Source organism: Erythrolamprus reginae, chromosome Z, assembly GCF_031021105.1.
Source record: "Erythrolamprus reginae isolate rEryReg1 chromosome Z, rEryReg1.hap1, whole genome shotgun sequence".
NCBI lineage: Eukaryota > Metazoa > Chordata > Lepidosauria > Squamata > Dipsadidae > Erythrolamprus > Erythrolamprus reginae.
The window spans coordinates 13,526,575-13,547,569 of record NC_091963.1 but is presented as its reverse complement, the minus strand read 5'-3'; the positions used below and the strand labels follow the sequence as shown (position 1 = coordinate 13,547,569).

Sequence of the window (20,995 nt, the reverse complement as noted above, 5' to 3'; positions counted from 1 at the left end):
TTGGCTGCCGATTGGTTTCCGGACACAATTCAAAGTGTTGGTGATGACCTATAAAGCCCTAAATGGCATCGGACCAGATTACTTGCGGGACCACCTTCTGCTGCATAAATCCCAGCGACCGATCAGGTCCCACACAATGTCGTTTGGCGGGGCCTACGGGAAGAGCCTACTCTGTGGCGGCCCCGGCCCTCTGGAATCAAGTCCCTCCAGAGATTCGTACTGCCCTCCCCCTCTTCACCTACTGCAAAAGCCTTAAGACCCATCTATGTCGCCAGCCGTGGGGCAGTATATGCCCCCCCCCCTGTTCTGACCATTAATGTTATGTCGGGGTATCATTGAGTAAATTGACTGTTGTTTATATTAATTGGCTTTAGCTATATTTTTAACTATTAGATTTGTATACTTATTGTTTGCATTGTATGTTGTGAGCTGCCCCGGGTCCCCGGAGAGGGGCAGCATACAAGTCTAATAATAATAATAATAAGGAGAGATGCTCAAACAATACAGCAAAAAGAAATAAAGAGATTCAGAAGATAAAATGCAACACATATACTGTAAAAAACTAAAAAAGAGAACTGAGAGTAGAGTGGGTCAAAAGGCTGATCAAAAAAATCAGTAAAAAGATGGAGAGATGGATAAAGGAGAATAATGCTGTTAGAAAGGAGAAATAATAATGGAGTATTATTAAAGATATATAATAAGGTAGATTAGTAAATGGGAATGGGAAAATATACAATGTAATAATATTATTAATTTTGATAGACTTTTAAATTAGAGGGAATTTAAAATGCTATAGTAGTTGTGTGAGAGAAGAATTATAGGGTGCATTGTGATGTCATTTATGTGAAAGAATTGAACAATGAAATAATAAGCAATTATATAAAGAGAATAATATTCAAACTGGAATAACAAATTCATGGTGATAAGTGATTATTTTGTAAGGATGAATGAATAGAACTTGTTTAAGATAAAATTAAGTAGATGGGAATGTAAAAATAGTTAATTTAATAATATTATGAATTTTGATAATAATGCAAATTAGGGTGAAAATTTAAAATGTTAACGATGGGGAAGGGAGAATTTGAGAGATGCTTCCAGAAATGAAAAAACATGGTAAACAAATTGATGCAATTGTAAAATAAGAGAAATAGAGGGCACATAGTGACGTTGTGATAGTGTTAGTGATAGTGACATAGTCTTCGGAGAGGGGCGGCATACAAATCTAATAAATTATTATTATTATTATTATTATTATTATTATTATTATTGTGTAAAAATTGAACAAGAAATGATAACAAATTAGGGAAATAGTATAATATGACAGAAGCTGAAATAATAAGATATGGTGAAAAATGATTAATTTAAGATAAAGGATTATATAAAAGATGAATATTGAAAAATTGGGAAGATTAGAATATATTAAAATTATGATTATGTTTAAGATGTGACCCAGTCAACACTCAATTCATAAAATAGTTTTGATGAAAAAAATTGTAATAAAACTTGTATTAAAAATAGTAAGAACTTATGAGCCGCGACGATGAGTGCAATTTAGCATTCCGTCTCGTAGCCCATCACTCGAGTCATGCATGGATGTGTGCACACATAGGCGAGAGGCCACACATTTTGGGTACTGGCACATGGGAGTGCTGGTGCACACTCGCATACTTAGGGCACATGGCAACAAAAAGATTCTCCATCACTATAATAATAATAATTTATTAGATTTGTATGCTGCCCCTCTCCGAGGTCACTATACTAGTGTCTTCCATGAAAGTTCATCCAGTGATTTGGGCCCAGTTGTTCCTTCTCAATCTAATCTTTTAAATGTTCATTTTTAACTTTTAATTTGTAAAATTTCAACTTTGTTTTTTGTTTTTTTTAAAGTGTGCATCTGTTTTATATTATTTTATGATGTTATTTGTAAACTACCAATAGTCATTTATGCGAGATGGGTGATAAAAAATTGATAGAGAGATTAAATATAATAGATATAACAAACAATTTCCTTTTATAGGGTGATTATTGTGGGAGAAAAAATAGTTCTGGTATTACTTTTAGACATTCCAATTAAAATGGTAATCCGCTAGCAAATTACATTATACTTTAAGCAAGCATGTTGTGGATGACCATCTACCTTTAAAAAAAAAACAACCCTTTACCATGGATGCATATGCAGGCCCAGTAGTGGGTACTGTATAGGCAAGGGCTGGGCCAAAAATTTTTCAAACTTGGAAAATTTTAAGATCTATGAACTTCAACACCCAGAATTCACCAGCCAAGTCCACAACATCTGAAAAGTTGCCAAGTTTGAAAACAGTGGGCTGATCGAAAAGAATGAGACCCTGTTGAGGAACAATCTAATAATCCCTATATCAATTAAGTTCAAATAAATGCAGAGGAGGCTTAGAGAAAGACAGGAGGAAACTGACACATTGGGAAATACCTACAGTCCCAGTTAGAGGGAACCTCCCAGTGATGAGCTGCCAAAATTTTTATTGCTTCCCTGTGAGCATGGCCTATTTTGTGGGTGTGGCTTGATGGCCGAGTGACTGGATAGGAGTGACTTACTGGCCATGTGACTAGGTGGGAGTGGCTTGACAATTATGTGACTGGGGGGGGGATGGCTTAAACGTGATATGACTGGGGGGAGTGGCTTTCAAATAGGTGCTTGGACTCTTTTTCAGTTGATTAAGTCACCTTATTTGAATAGCCACAAAAAGGACAAAGGATAGCCAGCATTATTTGTTGAGGAGCACAGTAACATTTTAAAGTTTTGTACTGATCCCATAAGGTTCAGTAGGATAACAGATTAGGCAAGTAGCTCAATTTTCTTCAATTGCTATAAAAGTTCAGTTCTAGGTAATAATTAAAGCGGTTTTTGGGTAAAAACATACTATTAAATGATTTCCTATTTTAAAAGTACTAGAGAAGGAAGAATAAAAACAAACTTTTTAAGTATTCAATAATTAGTAACTTACTAACCCCCACTGCGTCCCCCCCCCCACTCCAGCAGCCCATTACTGGAACCTCCCCGTGTCGGGTTCTCTCTTCTAGGCTTGGCAGCCTCAGCCTCCCCGTCTCCCCCTTTCCCCTCACGAATGGTTCGCTCCTCGCCCGTCAAGCCCCGCCTCCCTCAGAACCCGGAAGCCGCGTACCCGAAGCAAGGGCAGGGGGGCGGGGCTCGGCCTCATCAACTGCGAGGCGGGCGGTCGCAGGGAGAAGTGTGGAGACGCCTCCGCCAACCCCGTCCGCGCCCTCCCTCGCTTCCCGCCCTCCGACAGCGCCTCAGAGGCAGCCGCTCCACGGAGAGGGGCCGCAGCCGCTCCTCGGAGAGCATGAGTGGCGCAGGGGCTGAGCCTCCCGCAGCCCCCGGGGTCAGCCCGGGGTCCGACTCCGAGCCGCCTCCGTCGCTGCTCAGCGTCGACCTGTCGGGGCTGTTGTCGCAGTTCGCGAGGAGTTTCGCGCTGGTCTTCCCCATCTACCTGCTGGGTTATCTGGGGCTGAGCTTCAGCTGGGTCCTGGTCGCCTTGTTATGCCTCTTCTGGGTGCAGCGGCACCGGGGCGGAAAGAACTCCCGCCTGGGCCGGGCTCTCGCCTTCCTGCAAGACGAGGAGCGGGCGGTGCGGCTCACCGTCTCCACGGGAGACCTTCCAGCCTGGGTGAGTGAAGGGGGGCTGGGTGGGTGGGGTGCCTCTCTCTCCGGGTTGTCTGTGCGGAGAGAGCGCGTCCTCGCTCGCCTTCTGATTTGTGGGTTCCCGGAGGGAAAGTAGACCCAGGCTGGAGGGATCCTTGAAGGGTCTTCTGCTGCCTTAGGTACTTGGGGGGAATGTTTGAGGCTGGGGATCGGTCTTGAGCAAGGGCTGGGCAAAAAAGACACCCTAGTTTGAGCCTCGCTCGTCCAGGATGCAAAAAGTTCGTTTTATTTTATTTTATTCAATTTGTACGCTGCCCACCTCCCTAGGGACTCTAGGCGGCTGGCAACAAAGATTAAAATATATAAATAATATTAAAAGATCTAAAAAAGCATTCTTAAAAACCATTTGAAAGTTGACCTCGACCTACCTCATATCAACTGGACCCTAAATGAATGTACATCTGAACCCATACACTCAACTCTTTAGAATGCTGTTATCTAGACTCCAACAAACTAGTAACAAACAACACTAGACCCAGCAATTGTCTTGATCTCATCTTCTGCAACAGTTCTCACTCAATTTATGGACTGTAAATAAGAGAGGATCGACTTTTGTCTCAAGTATATGCCCTTACAAAAATCACCATAATAATGGGACAACTAATTACAACTTTAAATTGGCTAAACCATGGGTCCGGCTGACTCTGCAACAAGAGGCAGGCTTCTTTGGTTTGCTTTAACCAGGCTGGTTGGGTGGCTATGTGGTCATGCCAAGAGGGTTAGAGCTGCGCTCTTTCCCCACCTCTTAAATTCCTGAACCCGCTTTGGAATTTATTTCCTGGGGTTGAAAACCATGGCAGTCAACGTGTCTGGAGGGTTTGAAATTTAGGGAAGGCTGATTAACTCCAATCAGCATCTTCCGAGTATAAATCCACCTCCCAGCCTTTCTATAAATGAATATGCCTTTGGAAAAAAACGCTCATTAATGTTTCAATCCCTTGTGGAGGAGTTGGATGGGTGATCCTAGGTGGAGAAATAACTAGGTGCTGTCAGGCAGGGGTTGCATTATTTCACCCACTACAATATATTTGGTTTTCAATTTAAAAATGAGGATCACACCGTGCACTGTTGCGCATGATTTTGGCAGTATTTATTTCCTTCCTGATAAATAACTTTTCTCTGATTGTTTTTTTTGTTTTCAGGTTAAATACAACATATTATTTCTTTTGAATCCCTTGTTAAGAGCACTAAAGGCACTTCCGAACTATTGCCTTATGTGTGACATAGAATGTGAAATTTGTCTTGGGGGGGGGGGTGTTTTGAGATTTGTGTATACACTATACAGTATACAATTGTAAGCCACCCAGAATCAGTTGACTGAGATGGGCTATATAAATTGAATAAATAAATGAATAAATTATGTGTAAGATTTGTCCTGTAAGCCAACCCTGTGAAAGAGACATTGCCTCTGAAGTCGTGGAAAAAGGAAATGGAAGTTATTTTTAAATGCACCACATTCTTTGGATGACACCTGTTTGATCTCAACTACCTGAGATCAACTTTTATCTGCATATCAGCATAAATTTCATACATTTTCTGAATAACTCTTTTTATTCCAGACTCTTCCTTTCCCCCTTTTAGTTGCTGCATGAAATGTGAGTAATTAGTGGGTGTGTCTTCCCTAACAGTCACTGGAAACATTATTGTGTAAGAAAAAGTTTAAGAATTGCTTTTGCTTTTTTTAAATATTAAAAGATTATAAAAAATTAATACAACTTAAATATGACACATAGGTTAATTCATCCTATCATTAAATGTTTGGGAATTATTTACAGTTGGGTCAGCTTGCTAATTTTTTTGGAAAAAACCCCAGTCTCAGTGAACTAATGAAATTCTCAAACTATAGCCTCAAGAAATTAATTTCTAATGTTCAGAGCAAGCTACTTTCTCTTTGAAACATATCTTAGTCAAAAAAAAAGAGGTGAACATAGAATCAAATGTGATAAGCAGCAGAAGATTATCTCAGTAAAGAAGGAGTGAATTGCTAGCTTTGAATAGATAATTCATGTTTTATATTTTATAGCATGGGTGTCAAACTCGCATCACAAGATTTCCCTCCCTTTGCTAAAATGGGGATGAACGTGGCCAGCATGTGACACATCTGGCCCACAGGCCACGAGTTTGAGACCACTATTTTACATAGTATACAGAGTGTATAAAGAGAGGAAAATAATATTTGCTTAGCAGTTCTGGTTGAGAACAATAGATATCATACCCCTCCATAAGGTCCTTGTGTCAATTCAAAATTGGTTGCAGACCTGTATGATTGGATGAGTTTGCTTTGAGAGCCGAGTCATTATTTTGCTCTCATTGTGTCAATTTATTTGGGAGTGGAACAAAGCTAGGTTTTTTCCCCTTAATATTAAATTTTTATGAGTGGTTCATATTCTCCTTGATGTGAAGTATAGTCTCTATATCTTTAGCTTACGAAAAGCTTTTGAAGAATAATCTAACATAAACAATATATTTTATTATTTATTTACGGTATTAAACCTCTAGACCAACCTATCTTGCCAGAGATAGACTCTAGATGGCTTACAGAAAGTCAATTAAAATTAAAACACTGAAATAATAAATAAGGAAAATATATCTAAAATTTATTTAAAAATAAAACTAAACAGGAAGGCAAGGAACAAAGGAAGCAAAGAGCGCTTAGGAAGGAGGTAGAGTGTTATTTACCCAGGCATCTCACATGGACCTGCATTACATCTTGGTTCCAACTGGGAACAAATCTGAGCAACTCTCACCAGGTGTTCCACAACTTCCTTTATGTGACTCTGGAGAGGCACCGAATGATCCTGGACAGGGCCACCAAGTGACATTCTGTTCACAGCATAAAAGAGTAGATAAATAAAAGTGTTCCACTGCTCTTATTGCCAAGAGGTAGGCCTTAATAGTAGCTCTACGCCAGTGCTTCTCAATTATTTTCTGTTACTCCACCCCCCTAGGAAGAAGTAAACATTGCACGCCTCCCCCCCAACTCTTCGATCTGGACCCCAATGGAATTTTAGTGTTAATAGTTATTATTTTACTTATTATAAGCTGCAAGCAAACTATTGGCTGAGGAAGGCTTCTCTACCCACTTACCTGGGAGTAAATCCCACAGAACTCAGTGGAGCCTGTTTTCGGTTAGAGCAGTGATTTTCAACCTTTTTTGAGCCGCGGCACATTTTTTACATTTACAAAATCCTGGGGCACACCACCAACCAAAATGACACAAAATAACACCCTAAGACACTCTCCTCTCTTTTTCCATCCCTGTCTCCTCCCCACCCTTGTGTGTATGTGTGTGTGTATAAAAACAGGTGAGGGCTGGGTTTTTCTCTCTCTTATTCTTTGGGTGCTTTTTATCATATGCTTTAAATCAAGAGTCACTTCTCTCTCTCTTTTGTTTCTCTCTCTTTCCTCTCATTCTCTGTCTCAATCATTTTCTCATTTCTCTTTTTTCCTCCCCTTTTTGCTCATTTCTCTCTCTCTCCCTTCCTCTCCTTTTCTCTCTCTCTCTTGCCTTCTTTCTCTCTTACTCTTGCTTTCTCTCGCTTTCTCTCTTTTCTTTCTCTCTTGCTTTCTTTCTCTCTCTCACTCTCTTTCTTTCTCTCTCTCTTTCTCACTCTCACTCTCTCAGCAAAAAGTTGTGAGACCGGAACCTGAGCTTCCTTCTTCGCGGCACACCTGACCATGTCTCGTGGCACACTAGTGTGCCACGGCACACTGGTTGAAAAACACTGGGTTAGAGGAATCAATTGAGAGGGACCACACATTCACAGAGGTCACGTCCCCCCTGGCATCATAACCCCCCCTTGGAGGGGCACTCCACTATTTGAGAAACACTGCTCTACTCCAAGGCTATCACGGCACCGTTTCAGGACATATTGCGACTTTTGTCCCCTTTGCTAAGTTGGCCACAGGCGTGGCCAGTGTGTAATGTATCCAGCCTGCGGGCCGCGAGTTTGACACCCCTGCTCTAAGCCATGTCTGGTTGGTTTCATCATTCATTTCCCTCTAGTGGTGCTCTAAGCTGTGTCAGTCATTTTCAGAATCTGCAGCTTCTTTGTATACCACAGTGTTGTGATTCAGTCTGAGGCTCCTCAGGGAACGGCTGGAACTCTGCCGGCTCCATGCTCAGAGGGGGAGGATGAGGAACAGGAGGAGGAGGAGGACCAGGCAGACGGGGAAGAGGAATGTCAGGACGAGGAGGAGGGAGAACAGCCTGAGACCCCCGGGGGGGAGCTCTCCCCAGCAAGTAGCCTGGAGTCCTTAGATGAGAACGCACAAGCCATCATAGATATGAGGCAGAGAAGGGCAGCACAAAGAAGGGGACAATTAGCCAGGTATTTCCATCCCTAATACGCAACAGCTGGGTTTGGGTGTGGTTCTCCTCAGAAAGGTTGAAAAGGCAGGCCCGCCCTTCCTGTATTGTGGAGAGTTATCTTTTGGGAGTCCTGTGACCTTGCTTCGATCCTTGGCGTCTCTGATTCTGGCTTGTGGCCTCGAAGGCTGAAAACTTGGGGGAGGCGTGGGTTTTATTATCTACAGTGGTGTGTGTGCCAGCAAGAAGCCTGTTGTATTGTCTGGCCGTCGTGACTCTTCTGTGAAGCTTCATAGCATTCCAGTTTGTAACAACAGTTTTTGTTATCTGTGTTTGTTTTCAAAGATATAAAATGACTTTGCTTTTTACCAGCGTGTCTGGCTACTCTTTTTAGTTGGTGTTGACGTCTGGGGGAACCCAGACAGAACACCACAGGGAGTATAGGGAGTGATGGGTCATAAGAGCCTGCAGAGTCTGATCCTATTGAAAGCCTCAGCTGCTGTATGATTTCAGGACGTGACCACAATTATGTGGCAAAGCTTCTGGGAAGTCCCCCAATTTCTTCTGGAACCCATTCAGTTCTACACAAAGGTGCTTTTCAAAAAGTATCTGAACTTTCTGAGGGTTTTTTTTCTTCTTGAAAATGTTTCTCTTCTCATGCAAGGCGCTTCTTCAGTTCTTCTTGGATGAGAACTGAAATATTTTTGAGGGGGAACCCCCCCCCCCCAAAAGAGGCTAGTTGCCTTTTGAAAAGCACCTTTGGGACAACCATGAGCAGGATGATTTAAAGCCCTTCATGGCACTGGACCAGAATATCTCCGAGACCGCCTTCTGCCGCACGAATCCCAGCGACCGATTAGGTCCCACAGAGTGGGCCTTCTCCGGGTCCCGTCAACTAAACAATGTCGGTTGGCGGGCCCCAGGGGAAGAGCCTTCTCTGTGGCGGCCCCGACTCTCTGGAACCAACTCCCCCCAGAGATTAGGACTGCCCCTACTCTCCCTGCCTTCCGTAAACTCCTTAAAACCCACCTTTGCCGTCAGGCATGGGGGAACTGAAACACCTCCCCCGGGCATGTTTAATTTATACATGGTATGTTTGTGTGTGTGTTTGCTAGTAAATGGGGTTCCTTTTAAATATTTCTAAATGTTTTTAAAGCTATTTGGATTTGTTATGATGTGCCATATTTTGTTGTGAGCCGCCCCGAGTCTCCGGAGAGGGGCGGCATACAAATCTAAATAATAAATAAATAAATAAATGATTGATAATCTCCCTAGACCAGTGTTTTTCAACCAGTGTGCTGCGGCACACTAGTGTGCCATGAGACATGGTCAAGTGTGCCGCGAAGCTCAGAGAGAGAAAGAAAGCAAGAGAGAGAGAAAGAAAGAGAAAGCAAGAGAGAGAAAGAGCGAGCGAGACACAAAGAGAACAAGAGAGAGAGAAAGCAAGAGAGAGAGAAAGAAAGAAAGAGAGAGAAAGAGAGAGAAAGAGCGAGCAAGAGACAAAGAGAACAAGGGAGAGAGAAAGAAAGCAAGAGAGAGAGAGAGAAAGAGAAAGCAAGAGAGAGAAAGAGCGAGCAAGAGACAAAGAGAACAAGAGAGAGAAAGAAAGCAAGAGAGACAGAGAGAGAGAGAGAGAGAAAGAGAAAGAAAGCAAGAGAGAGAGAAAGAGAGGGAGGGAAGGAGAGAGAGAGAAAGGCATAGAGGGAGGGAGGGAGGGAGAGAGAAAGAGACCAAGAAAGAAAGAGGGATGAATGGAGAGAGAAAGAAAGAGGAAGGGAGAGAAAGGAGAGAGAAATAGAGTGAAAGGGAGGAAGAGACAGAGAGAGAATTTTTTGGTCCAAACTTTTTTTAGCCCCCCCCCCCCCCCCGCCCTGCTCAATTTGCCCCAGGGTTTCGTAAATGTAAAAAATGTGCCACAGCTCAAAAAAGGTTGAAAATTACTGCCCTAGACATTCAAGTCAGTTGGGAACAGACTGCTTGAAGGATGGTCCTTTAGAAAAGGTGATTTGATTACTAAGAGGAAGCTGCTAGAAAACCGTAACTGCAGGCAAACGTGGTGTAGCGGGCTGGGCTTTCTTGAAAAAGGAAATTAAGGATAGTGAACCTCAAATGTATCAGTGAGGAAGAAAACCAGGAGACATTAAAAACAAATCAGTGTAATTAAATAAGCAGCTTATGAAGGAGCTAAAGCTGAAGAAGATGCTTTATATGAAATGGAAGGTAAGGCAAACAGCCAAGAAAGCTCAGAAATGTAGCAATGAGGATAAGAAGGGCGAAGGCAGAAAATAGTCTGGGGCTCACAAAATTTCTTCAAAGTAATTCAACAGCCAGAGAAAGGTGAAAGAAAGAATTCACTTCAAATGAGAGGAGAAATCTATAGTCTGAGCAGAGAAATCGTGACAGATGACCAAACGTATATGGCAAAGGAGGTCAGCAGCTATTTTGCTTCTGCATCCAAAAGATATATTTATTAATGTATTCATTTATTCACTTAATTAAGTGAATTATTAATTAACAAAAAAACATTAAAGATGGGAAGAGAGACATTAAGTACATGGGGATAGGTGGGGTCTTTCCCAATTCATAATTGAGTAGCATAGATTTTAAATGAATATTCAGGGGCAGGGCTTATATCAGTAAAGATGTGGTAAAGAAGCCATTTTGAATGTCTTCAAGTTCCCAAATCTTGAGAGGTATTTCCTAAAATAGTGAAGTTGCTGGTGGAAGGACTATCTTTGCACTGTAGAAGACTCATTTAGCAGATATTGCCAAGTGTCATCATGGCCAGGTCAGATAAGAAAAAATGTCAGATAAGAAAAAAATGTATCTCCTTTGAAAAGATAATTATGATAATGGAGTAGTACAATTCCATGTATATAATCTATTTAATTTTAACAAGCTGTTAAAATATAATTTGGATAGTGTACTTAGGTGGATCCTTGATTGGTGGACTAACTGCACTTAGAATCAGGATTATTTGCTCTACCTCAAGTTGGAGAGGTAACCGATAGCATCTCAGGGATATGTGTCTTGGTTCCACAAATCAACATGTTTATTAATGGACCAAATATTGGAATTGATGATCTGCTTATCAGATTAATAGATGAGCTACAATTGGAGGAATCTGACCAACACCTAGGATGACAGGATAAAATTGAGTCTAATCTGGATAGATTATGAGACTGCGCTGAGAGGAACAGAATATCTTTTAACAAGGAGAAACAATAGGATTTACATTTAGAGTAGAGAAATATAGTCAGAGGTAGTATTCAGCCGATTTGCACCAGTTCTGGTGGTCTGGCAAGGGAAATTTGACCAGTTTGCTGAACCAGTAATGATCCTCTTCTGCCTGCTCGCCATTTGCCCTGCCTGCTCACCGCTAGCTTGCCCTGCCTGCCCACTCATTTTTCCGGGCTGTTTGGCGCTCACCCTACTCAACCCCACCCTATATATGTCTTCATCATGCGGCCCGGCTAATCTCCTCACCAGTCGCTTTGCTGACGCCAGCTCAGTTCAGCAAAGGTAAGCAATGCATGCTGCCCACTCGACCTTCGCCTTGGATCAGGGTCGGGGCCCCAGGCTACACCATTCCCCAAGGCTCCGGAACTGTTGACTGTGTAGTCCATGTCAGGGAACACACCATTTCCCAGCTCAGCCCTTGCACTCGGGCTGCCACCTGCTTGCTGCTCACCTTGGCCGGATCAGCACGCGCCATTACCCAGCTCCGGCCTTGCCTCAGAGCTGTTGCTCACCACCTGCCTCTGCCAGGTCGGGAATGCCACCTTCTCCCTTTGCTAGTTGCACACACCATCCCATTTCCCCTCCTTCACAGGCCCCATCCCAGCCCTGCTGCCTCCTCTACAATCATCTCTTTCTTTCAGCTTACCTTCCTCCCACAGTAGCTGGTGACAAAAGAGTAACTCTCTCTTTTAGTGCGACTGCAAAAGGCCTCCCAGCCACCACCTCTTTGCCAGCCGCTTCCCGGTAGCAGTGGCTGGCTGGAGGCCGCGGAAAATTACTGGAGCCTGTGAACATGCTGAAAAAGCCACTGCTGTGCCATGACCGCCCTTTTCTTTGCACCATCTGCACATGTGCCATAGGCAATGGATGCGCATATGTGGACGGCGCAAGGAACAGGGCGGCAATGGCATGGCAGCGGCTTTTTTGGTTTGCTTAAGACTTTCGGTAGTTTTTGGTGGCCTCCAGCAGCCACCACTGCCGGGGAAGTGGCTGGCAAAGAGGTGGTGGCTGGAAGACTTCTCGCAGTCACACCAAAGAAAAGAGTTTGCCTTCTGGACAAGCCGCCACGGGAGGAAGGTAACCTGAAGAAAGAGGTAACCATGGGGGAGGAAGCAGAGCTAGGGTGGGGGCCTGTGAAGGAGCGGAAACAGGTGATGCATGCGACTGGCGAAGAGAGAGCGGGTGGCATTCAGTAGGAGGCCTTTGACAGATTAGGCCAGGGCTGGGCAGAAAAAAAATGGAAATAAAGACTGCAACAGTTCATTTTTTTTCCTACCAGGCTCTGGGCGTGGCTTAGTGGGAGAGTCATGTGACTGGGTGTTCTGTCTGGGTGCCCCCAGACTTCAACACCAACTGGAAAAAGCAGCCAGACACGCTGGTAAAAGCAAAAGCACTTTATAGTTTGAAAAATAAACACAGAGAAAAACCTGTTCTTCCCAACAGGCAGGCTATGAGACTTCACAGCAGAGTCCTGATGGCCAGACAATACAGCAGACTTCTTGCTGGCACACCCACCACTGTAGAGAATAAGACCCACACCTTTTCCCCCCAAGGTTTCAGTATTCAAAGTCACAAACCAGAATTCCAAGACGCCAAAGATCACAGCCAGGTCCCAGGACTCCCAAAGATAATACTCCACAAGCCAGGAAGGGTGGGTCTGCCTTTTCAGCCTTTCCAGAGAGCACCACACCCAAACCCAGCTGTTGCCTCTTTAGTGCTGAAAGTACCTGGCTAATTGTCCCCTTCGTTGTGTTGCTCTTCTCTGCCGGAGATCGATTATTGCTTGTGCATTTTCATCTAAGGAATCCAGGCTGCTTGCTGGGGAGAGCTCCCTCTCGGGGGACTCTGGCTGTCCTCCCTCTCCCTCAGCCTGAGATTCCTCCTCCCCGTTTGCCTCAACCTCCTGTTCCTCATCCTCCCCCTCTGAGCAGGAAGCCGGCAGAGGATCAGCCGTTCCCTGAGGGGCCTCAGACGGATTCACAACACTGGGTAGGCATGGCCATGAATGGCATTAGGTTGGCTGTGCCCTCTCAGTCAGATGACACCCCCCCACCAAGTCACACCTACAGAACCGGAAGGAAAAAAAATGAATCCCACCACTGATTTTAGTCAGTTCATACAGAATAAGTAATTCATGGCTTGGGAGCATTATATTGAGAAGGGCTCTGTATCTAAAAGATCAGCTGAGTAAAACATAATATATTCCCTTAGCATATTAATTTACGAAAAATTAACAGCATACAAGAGAACAGGTTTAACTACTATCTCCGAAACTAATGCCAGAGGAACTCAAATACTCAAAGGTATAAATATGCAAATACCGTTTTAATCATCTTTATTTGTGCACTCTTTATGTAGCATACAGTTTGTATGAGATGTTAAGATGTGTGATATTGTCAGATTGAATGCCTTGAGGAACTGTTAAAGGAGAATGTTGAGTTATATAATTGTCACATTGTGTGCAGCTCTATAATATATTCCAGTTTTATGCAAAGCAGAAGAAAACATTGTTTTGACAAAATCTCTGGAAAACAAAAAATTTAAAGTTCTATTTTTAGGTCAAATTCAATATACTTTTCTTAAATGGTCATATTAGTTATACATAAAAACTCAAAAAAGGACTATTATAAAATTTTTTGTTCAGACAAAGCTATCAGAGCAGTTTGTATATAACAAAATAGCCTTCTAATCATTGGAACGTACTTTGTCAATATTTACTTCTGTTAAAAAAGAATGACCATTGGTTGACAAAAAGCTGTGGGCACAAGTCACGTCCAATTTTCTGCCAGCTTTCCATTGAGTCTTCTGGTGGGAAACTGATAGGGAACATTGGAATTTACAATGGCCAGTTGTAGTAGTACTACAGTGGCTACAAGCCTGGGAATATAAATTGCCTGAGGGTCCTTGAAATTTCAACTCTGTGAGAGTTATGGGACTTAGTTTTTGGACATATTCTTTAAATTAGGACATTTGCGGTAGCTTATTTCAAAAGTGGTTGCTCTGGAATCCATTGTTTTGATTAGCTGAAGGTTACACATAGATATCACTGACATTTTTAGTAGCATGTAGATTAATGGGGAGGAAAGTTGAATCTTGTTCTTGGCTTATAAACCCAAAAGAGAAACGATGTGAAGGGAAGAAGAAAAAACCAGCGGGTTCATATTTAAGTTTGAATGGTGTGTGTGTATGTGTGTAATCTCACAACACTTGAATATACAGTGTTCCCTCGATTTTCGCGGGTTCGAACTTCGCGGAAAGTCTGTACCACGGTTTTTCAAAAATAATAATTAAAAAATACTTTGCAGGTTTTTTCCCTATACCATGGTTTTTCCCACCCGATGACGTCATATGTCATCGCCAAACTTTCGTCTGCCTTTAATAAATATTTTTTTTAAATAAACTTTAATAAATAAACATGGTGAGTAATAATCTGAATGGTTGCTAAGGGAATGGGAAATTGCAATTTAGGGGTTTAAAGTGTTAAGGGAAGGCTTGTGATACTGTTCATAGCCAAAAATAGTGTATTTACTTCCGCATCTCTATTTTGCGGAAATTCAACTTTCGCGGGCGGTCTCGGAACAGATTCCTTGCGAAAAGCGAGGGAACACTGTATTAGGAGAAAAGTAGAGTTAGGAGAGGGTAGTGTTTGAACAGGGCTGGTGCAATGCATTTTTTCAAATTATCTGTTTGTACTATTCTTCCTCTACTCCTAAAAGCGCTGCTATGCTGCCTCATTTTTGAAAGGGACGGTATGAAGAGTGGTAAGTAAAGGAAGCTCGGAGTGCACCAAGGATGATGTAGTCCAAAGCAGCTTCAATTCAGCTTCTCAGCCATGTATGGTATGGTAGTATAAAGAAGCAGTGCCTATATTAAATAACAGTGATCTAGAAAGATTCAGGTAACCCAGGGAGAAATTCAAAATTTTCTCTACTGGTTCTTTGAGTTTGGCATGGCTTGGTGGGCATGGCAGGAGAATGATATTGCAAAACCCCCATTCCCTCCCCACTCCTAGGGGAAGGGTATTGAAAAACTCCATTCCCACCCCACTTTGGGGCCAGCCAGATGTGTTATTTGCCAGTTTATTTATTTATTTATTGGATTTGTATGCCGCCCCTCTCCGGAGACTCGGGGCGGCTAACAGCAACAATAGAACAGTGTACAATAGTAATCCAATACTAAAAACGATTAAAAACCCATTAATATAAAAACCAAACATACATACATACATACCATGCATAGAATTCTAAAGGCCTAGGGGGAAAGAGGATCTCAATTCCCCCATGCCTGACGGCAGAGGTGGGTTTTTAGTAGCTTACGAAAGGCAAGGAGGGTGGGGGCTATTCTAATCTCTGGGGGGAGTTGGTTCCAGAGGGCCGGGGCTACCACAGAGAAGGCTCTTCCCTGGGTCCCGCCAAGCGACATTGTTTAGTTGACGGGACCCAGAGAAGATCCACTCTGTGGGACCTAACTGGTCGCTGGGATTTGTGCAGCAGAAGGCGGTCCCTGAGATAATCTGGTCCGGTGCCATGAAGGGCTTTATAGGTCATAACCAACACTTTGAACTGTGACCAGAAACTGATCGGCAACCAATGCAGACTGCGGAGTGTTGGTGTAACATGGGCATATTTGGGGAAGCCCATGATTGCTCTCGCAGCTGCATTCTGCACGATCTGAAGTTTCCGAACATTTTTCAAAGGTAGCCCCATGTAGAGAACGTTACAGTAGCCGAGCCTCAAAGTGTTTTCCATACTACTCAAAATTTCCACTACTGGTTCCTCCAGAATCTGTCAGAATTTGCTGAAATTCACCCCTGACATAAACATTAGTTTAATGATTGTTCAAAGCTATGACAGCCTCATAAAAATTATATATGACATATCCTCAAAGATACAACCATCACACCATCCAGTGTCTAGTGATTGCATTTTTTTGTGCCTTACAATTGGCTTGCGTTACAACTATTGTAGTGCCTGCAGTCACGATGGAGAAATCTAGTTCAATAGTGTCATGACTCTGACTTCTTGTTTAGTGACCAATATTCCAGTCCCATTTGTCGATGTAAATTGAGGATTATCTTTATTGGATGTGGTTTATCATCAATGATAGTAGCAAAGGCATCATTTCATACTGCACAGAAAACATAAGGGTCCTTAAGGGTGATTATGGCATGCTAGATTAAAGACTTTAGGACATATAGTTACTGATGTTACTATGAAACTGGAGAGAAAGAATCACAATATGAATGTAAAATCTAATAATTATGAACATGGGAAAGGTCAATAAAACATGAAAAGAATCAATTACGTATTGAAATCTTAGACTTCAGCAAATCGATACAGAATTACACATCTCAGGAGATAATAGTATTTACTACTAAGGAATGCCAAACTTGGAAATAGTGAGAGGAAAATATAATTGGACTGAAGGATCTAAAAACAGTATAGTGATAGTTTTGAACTTTGATGTTGTAAAAGACTCCTGGGAACACCGTGGATTGCCAAGAAAGGAAGGAAATGGGTCATAGAACAATTAGTGCAGTTTTCCCTTAAAGTAGAAACTATAACATTATGCATATGGAAAGAGCTACTTGTGTTGAGTAGTCTATTCCAGTGATTTTCAACCTTTTTTGAGCCGCGGCACATTTTTTACATTTACAAAACCATGGGGCACATTGAGCTGGGGGGGGGGGGAGTTTGGACAAAAAAATTCTCTCTCTCCCTTCCTCCCTTTCGCTCTATTTCTCTCTCCCTCCCTCTTTCTCTCCCTTTCTTTTTTCTCTCTCCATCCCTTTCTTTATTTTTCTCTTCCTTCCTTCCTCTTTTTTGCTCTTTCTCTCCCTCCCTACCTCTCTGTCTTTCTCTCTCCCACCTTCTCTCCCTCTCTTTCTCTTTCTCTCTCTCTCTTGCTCTCTCTCTCATTCTCTTTTTTTCTTTCTTGCTTTCTTTCTCTTTCTTTCTTTCTCTCTCTCGTTTTCTTTCTCTCTCTTGCTTTCTTTCTCTCTCTCTCTTTCTCTCTCTCTCTCTTTCTCTCTCTTGTTTTCTTTCTCTCTCTGAGCTTCGCGGCACACCTGACCATGTCTCACGGCACACTAGTGTGCCACGGCACACTGGTTGAAAAACACTGGTCTATTCATTGTTCACTCCAGGAGTTCATTTCTGAGCAGCTCAGAGTTGACTCAGGCTTCCAGCCTTCCAAGATTGGTAAAATGAGGACCCAGATTGTTGGGGGCAATATGTTGACTCTGTAAACTGCTTAGAGAGGGCTGTAAAGCACTGTGAAGAGGTGTACAGTATACTGTATTTTTCAGAGTATAAGATGCATCCTTTTACCCCCCCAAAAGAGGATAAAAACTTGGGTGTATCTTATGCACCAAATGTAGCCCACCAAGCCACCAGTACTCTTTGGCCTTTGCCTCCCAGCAATTTACCTCCTTGCAACAAACAGCACCGAGCCTGATTAGCACAAACAAATTATTGGCTTCCCGACCCACAGCTGATTGAGGCTGCAGGCAAGCCAGTGATAAAACTGAAAATGAAATTAGCTGCAATGAAGCAAATTGCTGAGAGGTAGAGGTAGAGGCAGAACTTTATTTTCTTGTGCTAATCAGACTGCTGAAACTGGATGCAAGGAGGTAAGTCAATAATTATGAATGTCTGTAGAATGTTCAAATTATTAGACTTTTTTTTAAAAGGCTGCTTTATTGTTCTAGACCAGTGTTTCCCAACCTTGGCAACTTGAAGATATTTGGACTTCAACTCCCAGAATTCCCCAGCCAGCGGATGCTGGGGAATTCTGGAAGTTGAAGTCCAAATATCTTCAAGTTGCCAAGGTTGGGAAACACTGGTCTAGACAACTTAATACAATGAAGAAGATTTTTAAAATAAATGCTTGAACTGAAGAGGCCTAGTGCTATTGTATCTTCTTATAAATAGCAGAGAATAATGCATGCTTCCAGAAAGCCACATCAATTTTAACAGCATCTGTACAAATATAATCTGAACAGTGTCCTATTTTAATATTAAAATAAGGCAGCTGAGTTAAACCCTGACTTAATCATGTTTGGAGTAGATCTATTAAATAATTGGGAGGAATTAGTGTGATTACATTTAAGAAAACTTTCTGGCATTAACATACTGCCATACTTTGCTATTTCTATGGGTCAGGCACACATGCATAGAAATACACAGCAAACAGCATATATATTCTGTGCTGGGAGCCAAATTGCTGGGAGGCAGACTTCCCCCCTTATTTTCCTCCCCTAAAACCAAGGTACGTCTTATACTCCGGTGTGTCTTATACTCTGAGAAATATGGTAAATCTAGGTGCGATTGGTACATAAGAGGGACGTTGGCCCAGGTTCGCCTTGTGCACCAGTTGTAACCCTACGTGGACCGGGAGTCACTGCTCACGGTCACTCATGCCCTCATCACCTCGAGGCTCGACTACTGTAACGCTCTCTACATGGGGCTACCTTTGAAAAATGTTCGGAAACTTCAGATCGTGCAGAATGCATCTGTGAGAGCAATCATGGGCTTTCCCAAATATGCCCATGTTACACCAACACTCCGCAGTCTGCATTGGTTGCCGATCAGTTTCCGTTCACAATTCAAAGTGTTGGTTATGACCTATAAAGCCCTTCATGGCACAGGACCAGATTACCTCAGGGACTGCCTTCTGCTGCACGAATCCCAGCGACCAGTTAGGTCCCACAGAGTGGATCTTATCCGGGTCCCGTCAACTAAGCAATGTCGCCTGGCAGGACCCAGGGGAAGAGCCTTCTCTGTGGCGGCCCCTGGCCCTCTGGAACCAACTCCCCCCAGAGATTAGAACTGCCCCCACCCTCCTTGCCTTTCATAAGCAACTTAAAACCCACCTCTGCCGCCAGGAATGGGGGAATTGAGATCTTCTTTCCCCCTAGGCCTTTACAATTATATGCATGGTATGTATGTATGTATGTTTGGTTTTTATATGAATAGATTTTTAATCATTTCTAATATCAGATTACTATTGTACACTGTTTTATTGTCACTGTTTTATTGTCACTGTTATACAAATGCAAGCAGGCAAGCAGGCAGGCAGGCAGGGCAGGCAGGGCAGGCAGGGCAGGCAGGGCAGGCAGGGCAGGCAGGGCAGGCAGGGCAGGCAGGCAGGGCAGGCAGGCAGGGCAGGCAGGCAGGCAGGCAGGCAGGCAGGCAGGCAGGCAGGCAGGCAGGCAGGCAGGCAGGCAGGCAGGCAGGCAGGCAGGCAGGCAGGCAGGCAGGCAGGCAGGCAGGCAGGCAGGCAGGCAGGCAGGCAGGCAGGCAGGCAGGCAGGCAGGCAGGCAAGCAGGCAAGCAGGCAAGCAAGCAGGCAAGAAGTGGAAGGAAACAGAACAACCAGCAATGGATGACTGAAAATCTGAAGACCAGGTTAGGAATAGATAATTGTGGAGAAGCTCTAATCATGCATTCTTAACAGTTTCCACTAATTTGATGGTTCCCCGATGTACAGCAAGCATCAGCGTTTAACCATGGTTAGCTCTTAAATATCAAATTTTAGGCTATTAACATATAACCAAACACTGAGCGGTCTTCCTCAGTCTTCATTCTCCAGATGAATATACAACATTATTTCAGCGAGCTGTCCATTATGAGTGCTGAGACAATGGGAGGAGTTGTGAAACTTTGGAGAGAGGGGTAGTGGTTGGAGAGGGAGGGTGAAGCTTCGGAGAGGGAGGATGAAAAGGCGGGAGGGGCTGGAGCCCAGTGCTTGGCACTACGTTTCTTCCCCCCCCCCATTTCCCTCCAACATGGCCGGGTTCCCCCCCCCCCCCATTTTGGAGTCAATGGAATCTGCTCCAGGACGATCCTTCCTTTATTTCTTTATTGGCCAAGTGTGATTGGACACACAAGGGAGGAGAGATAAACAAATGAGAGAGTGAAGGGGGGAGAGGGGGAGAGGACGCAGGAATGAGAGAGACCTGGAAGGAGAGAATGAGAGAGAGCGAAAAGAGAGAGAAAGAAAGAAAAGGGAAAGAGAGGAAGAGAGAAGTGGGGAGGGAGGGAGGGAGGAAGAAAGGAAGGAAGGAGAGAGAAATGGAGGGAGGAAGGAGGAAGAATGAAATGAATGGAGGGAAAGAGGGTGGAAGGACTTTTTTGGGGGGGTGCAATTTTTTCTCTCTCAACATACATTATAATTATAATTACAGACAATATAATGTACTATCTAATTTTCCATGAATAAAATGCAGTATTTTCTTAGTAATGAATATCAATCATCCCAAAAGTTGCAAAAGTTTTTTTTCTAATTTTGTCATCCAGTTACATACATTTTCTTTTAGTTAAATTCCTTCCTTAATGTTCCTTCAAAAAGTACAACACCAATTATATTTCTAACTTATTAACCAGTATGCCAAAGTGCTAAATTCAATTCCATTTATGCATTAATCCAAATCAGTATCACCTACTGCATATCTTATTATAATCAATACTTCTAACTTTATTAAAACAGATCAGCAATTCCTAAATTCATATATCTAAATAGAAAAATAGAAGTTAAAAAAAGAGCAGACAAAACAATACTCCAGGCTTAATCAACTCTTCTCAAACTCCAATTTCTTCAATCTGAGCAGAACTTTGAACCAAACCCTTTACTTTTTTCTTTTTCTGTATCCCCTTTTAATTCCCTTTTCCATTTTATTGTTTCTATTCTTCCTTCTAGGAAGAAAGGATTTTGTTAGAAAAATAAAGGGGTTATTGGATCAAACTTTGG

The 20,995-nt window shown here is 42.9% G+C and overlaps 2 protein-coding genes across 4 annotated transcripts in view; one reads left to right on the top strand and one right to left on the bottom strand.

The window, feature by feature from the left end:
• DYNC2I1 (dynein 2 intermediate chain 1) overlaps nucleotides 1-3,641 on the bottom strand; it is a 46,321-nt gene extending 42,680 nt beyond the window's left edge. For both annotated transcript variants that reach the window (XM_070729425.1, XM_070729422.1), the window contains exon 1: nucleotides 3,486-3,641. The gene's annotated coding sequence lies outside the window, so the exon portion shown is untranslated. The remainder of the gene's footprint in view (nucleotides 1-3,485) is intronic.
• ESYT2 (extended synaptotagmin 2) overlaps nucleotides 3,222-20,995 on the top strand; it is a 96,340-nt gene continuing 78,566 nt past the window's right edge. Inside the window, exon 1 of one of the 2 annotated variants that reach the window (XM_070729428.1) lies at nucleotides 3,222-3,662. In XM_070729428.1, coding sequence (XP_070585529.1) covers nucleotides 3,339-3,662 — 324 coding nt within the window. In that variant the 5' untranslated portion in view covers nucleotides 3,222-3,338. The remainder of the gene's footprint in view (nucleotides 3,663-20,995) is intronic. The other variant, XM_070729427.1, reaches the window with a different exon arrangement.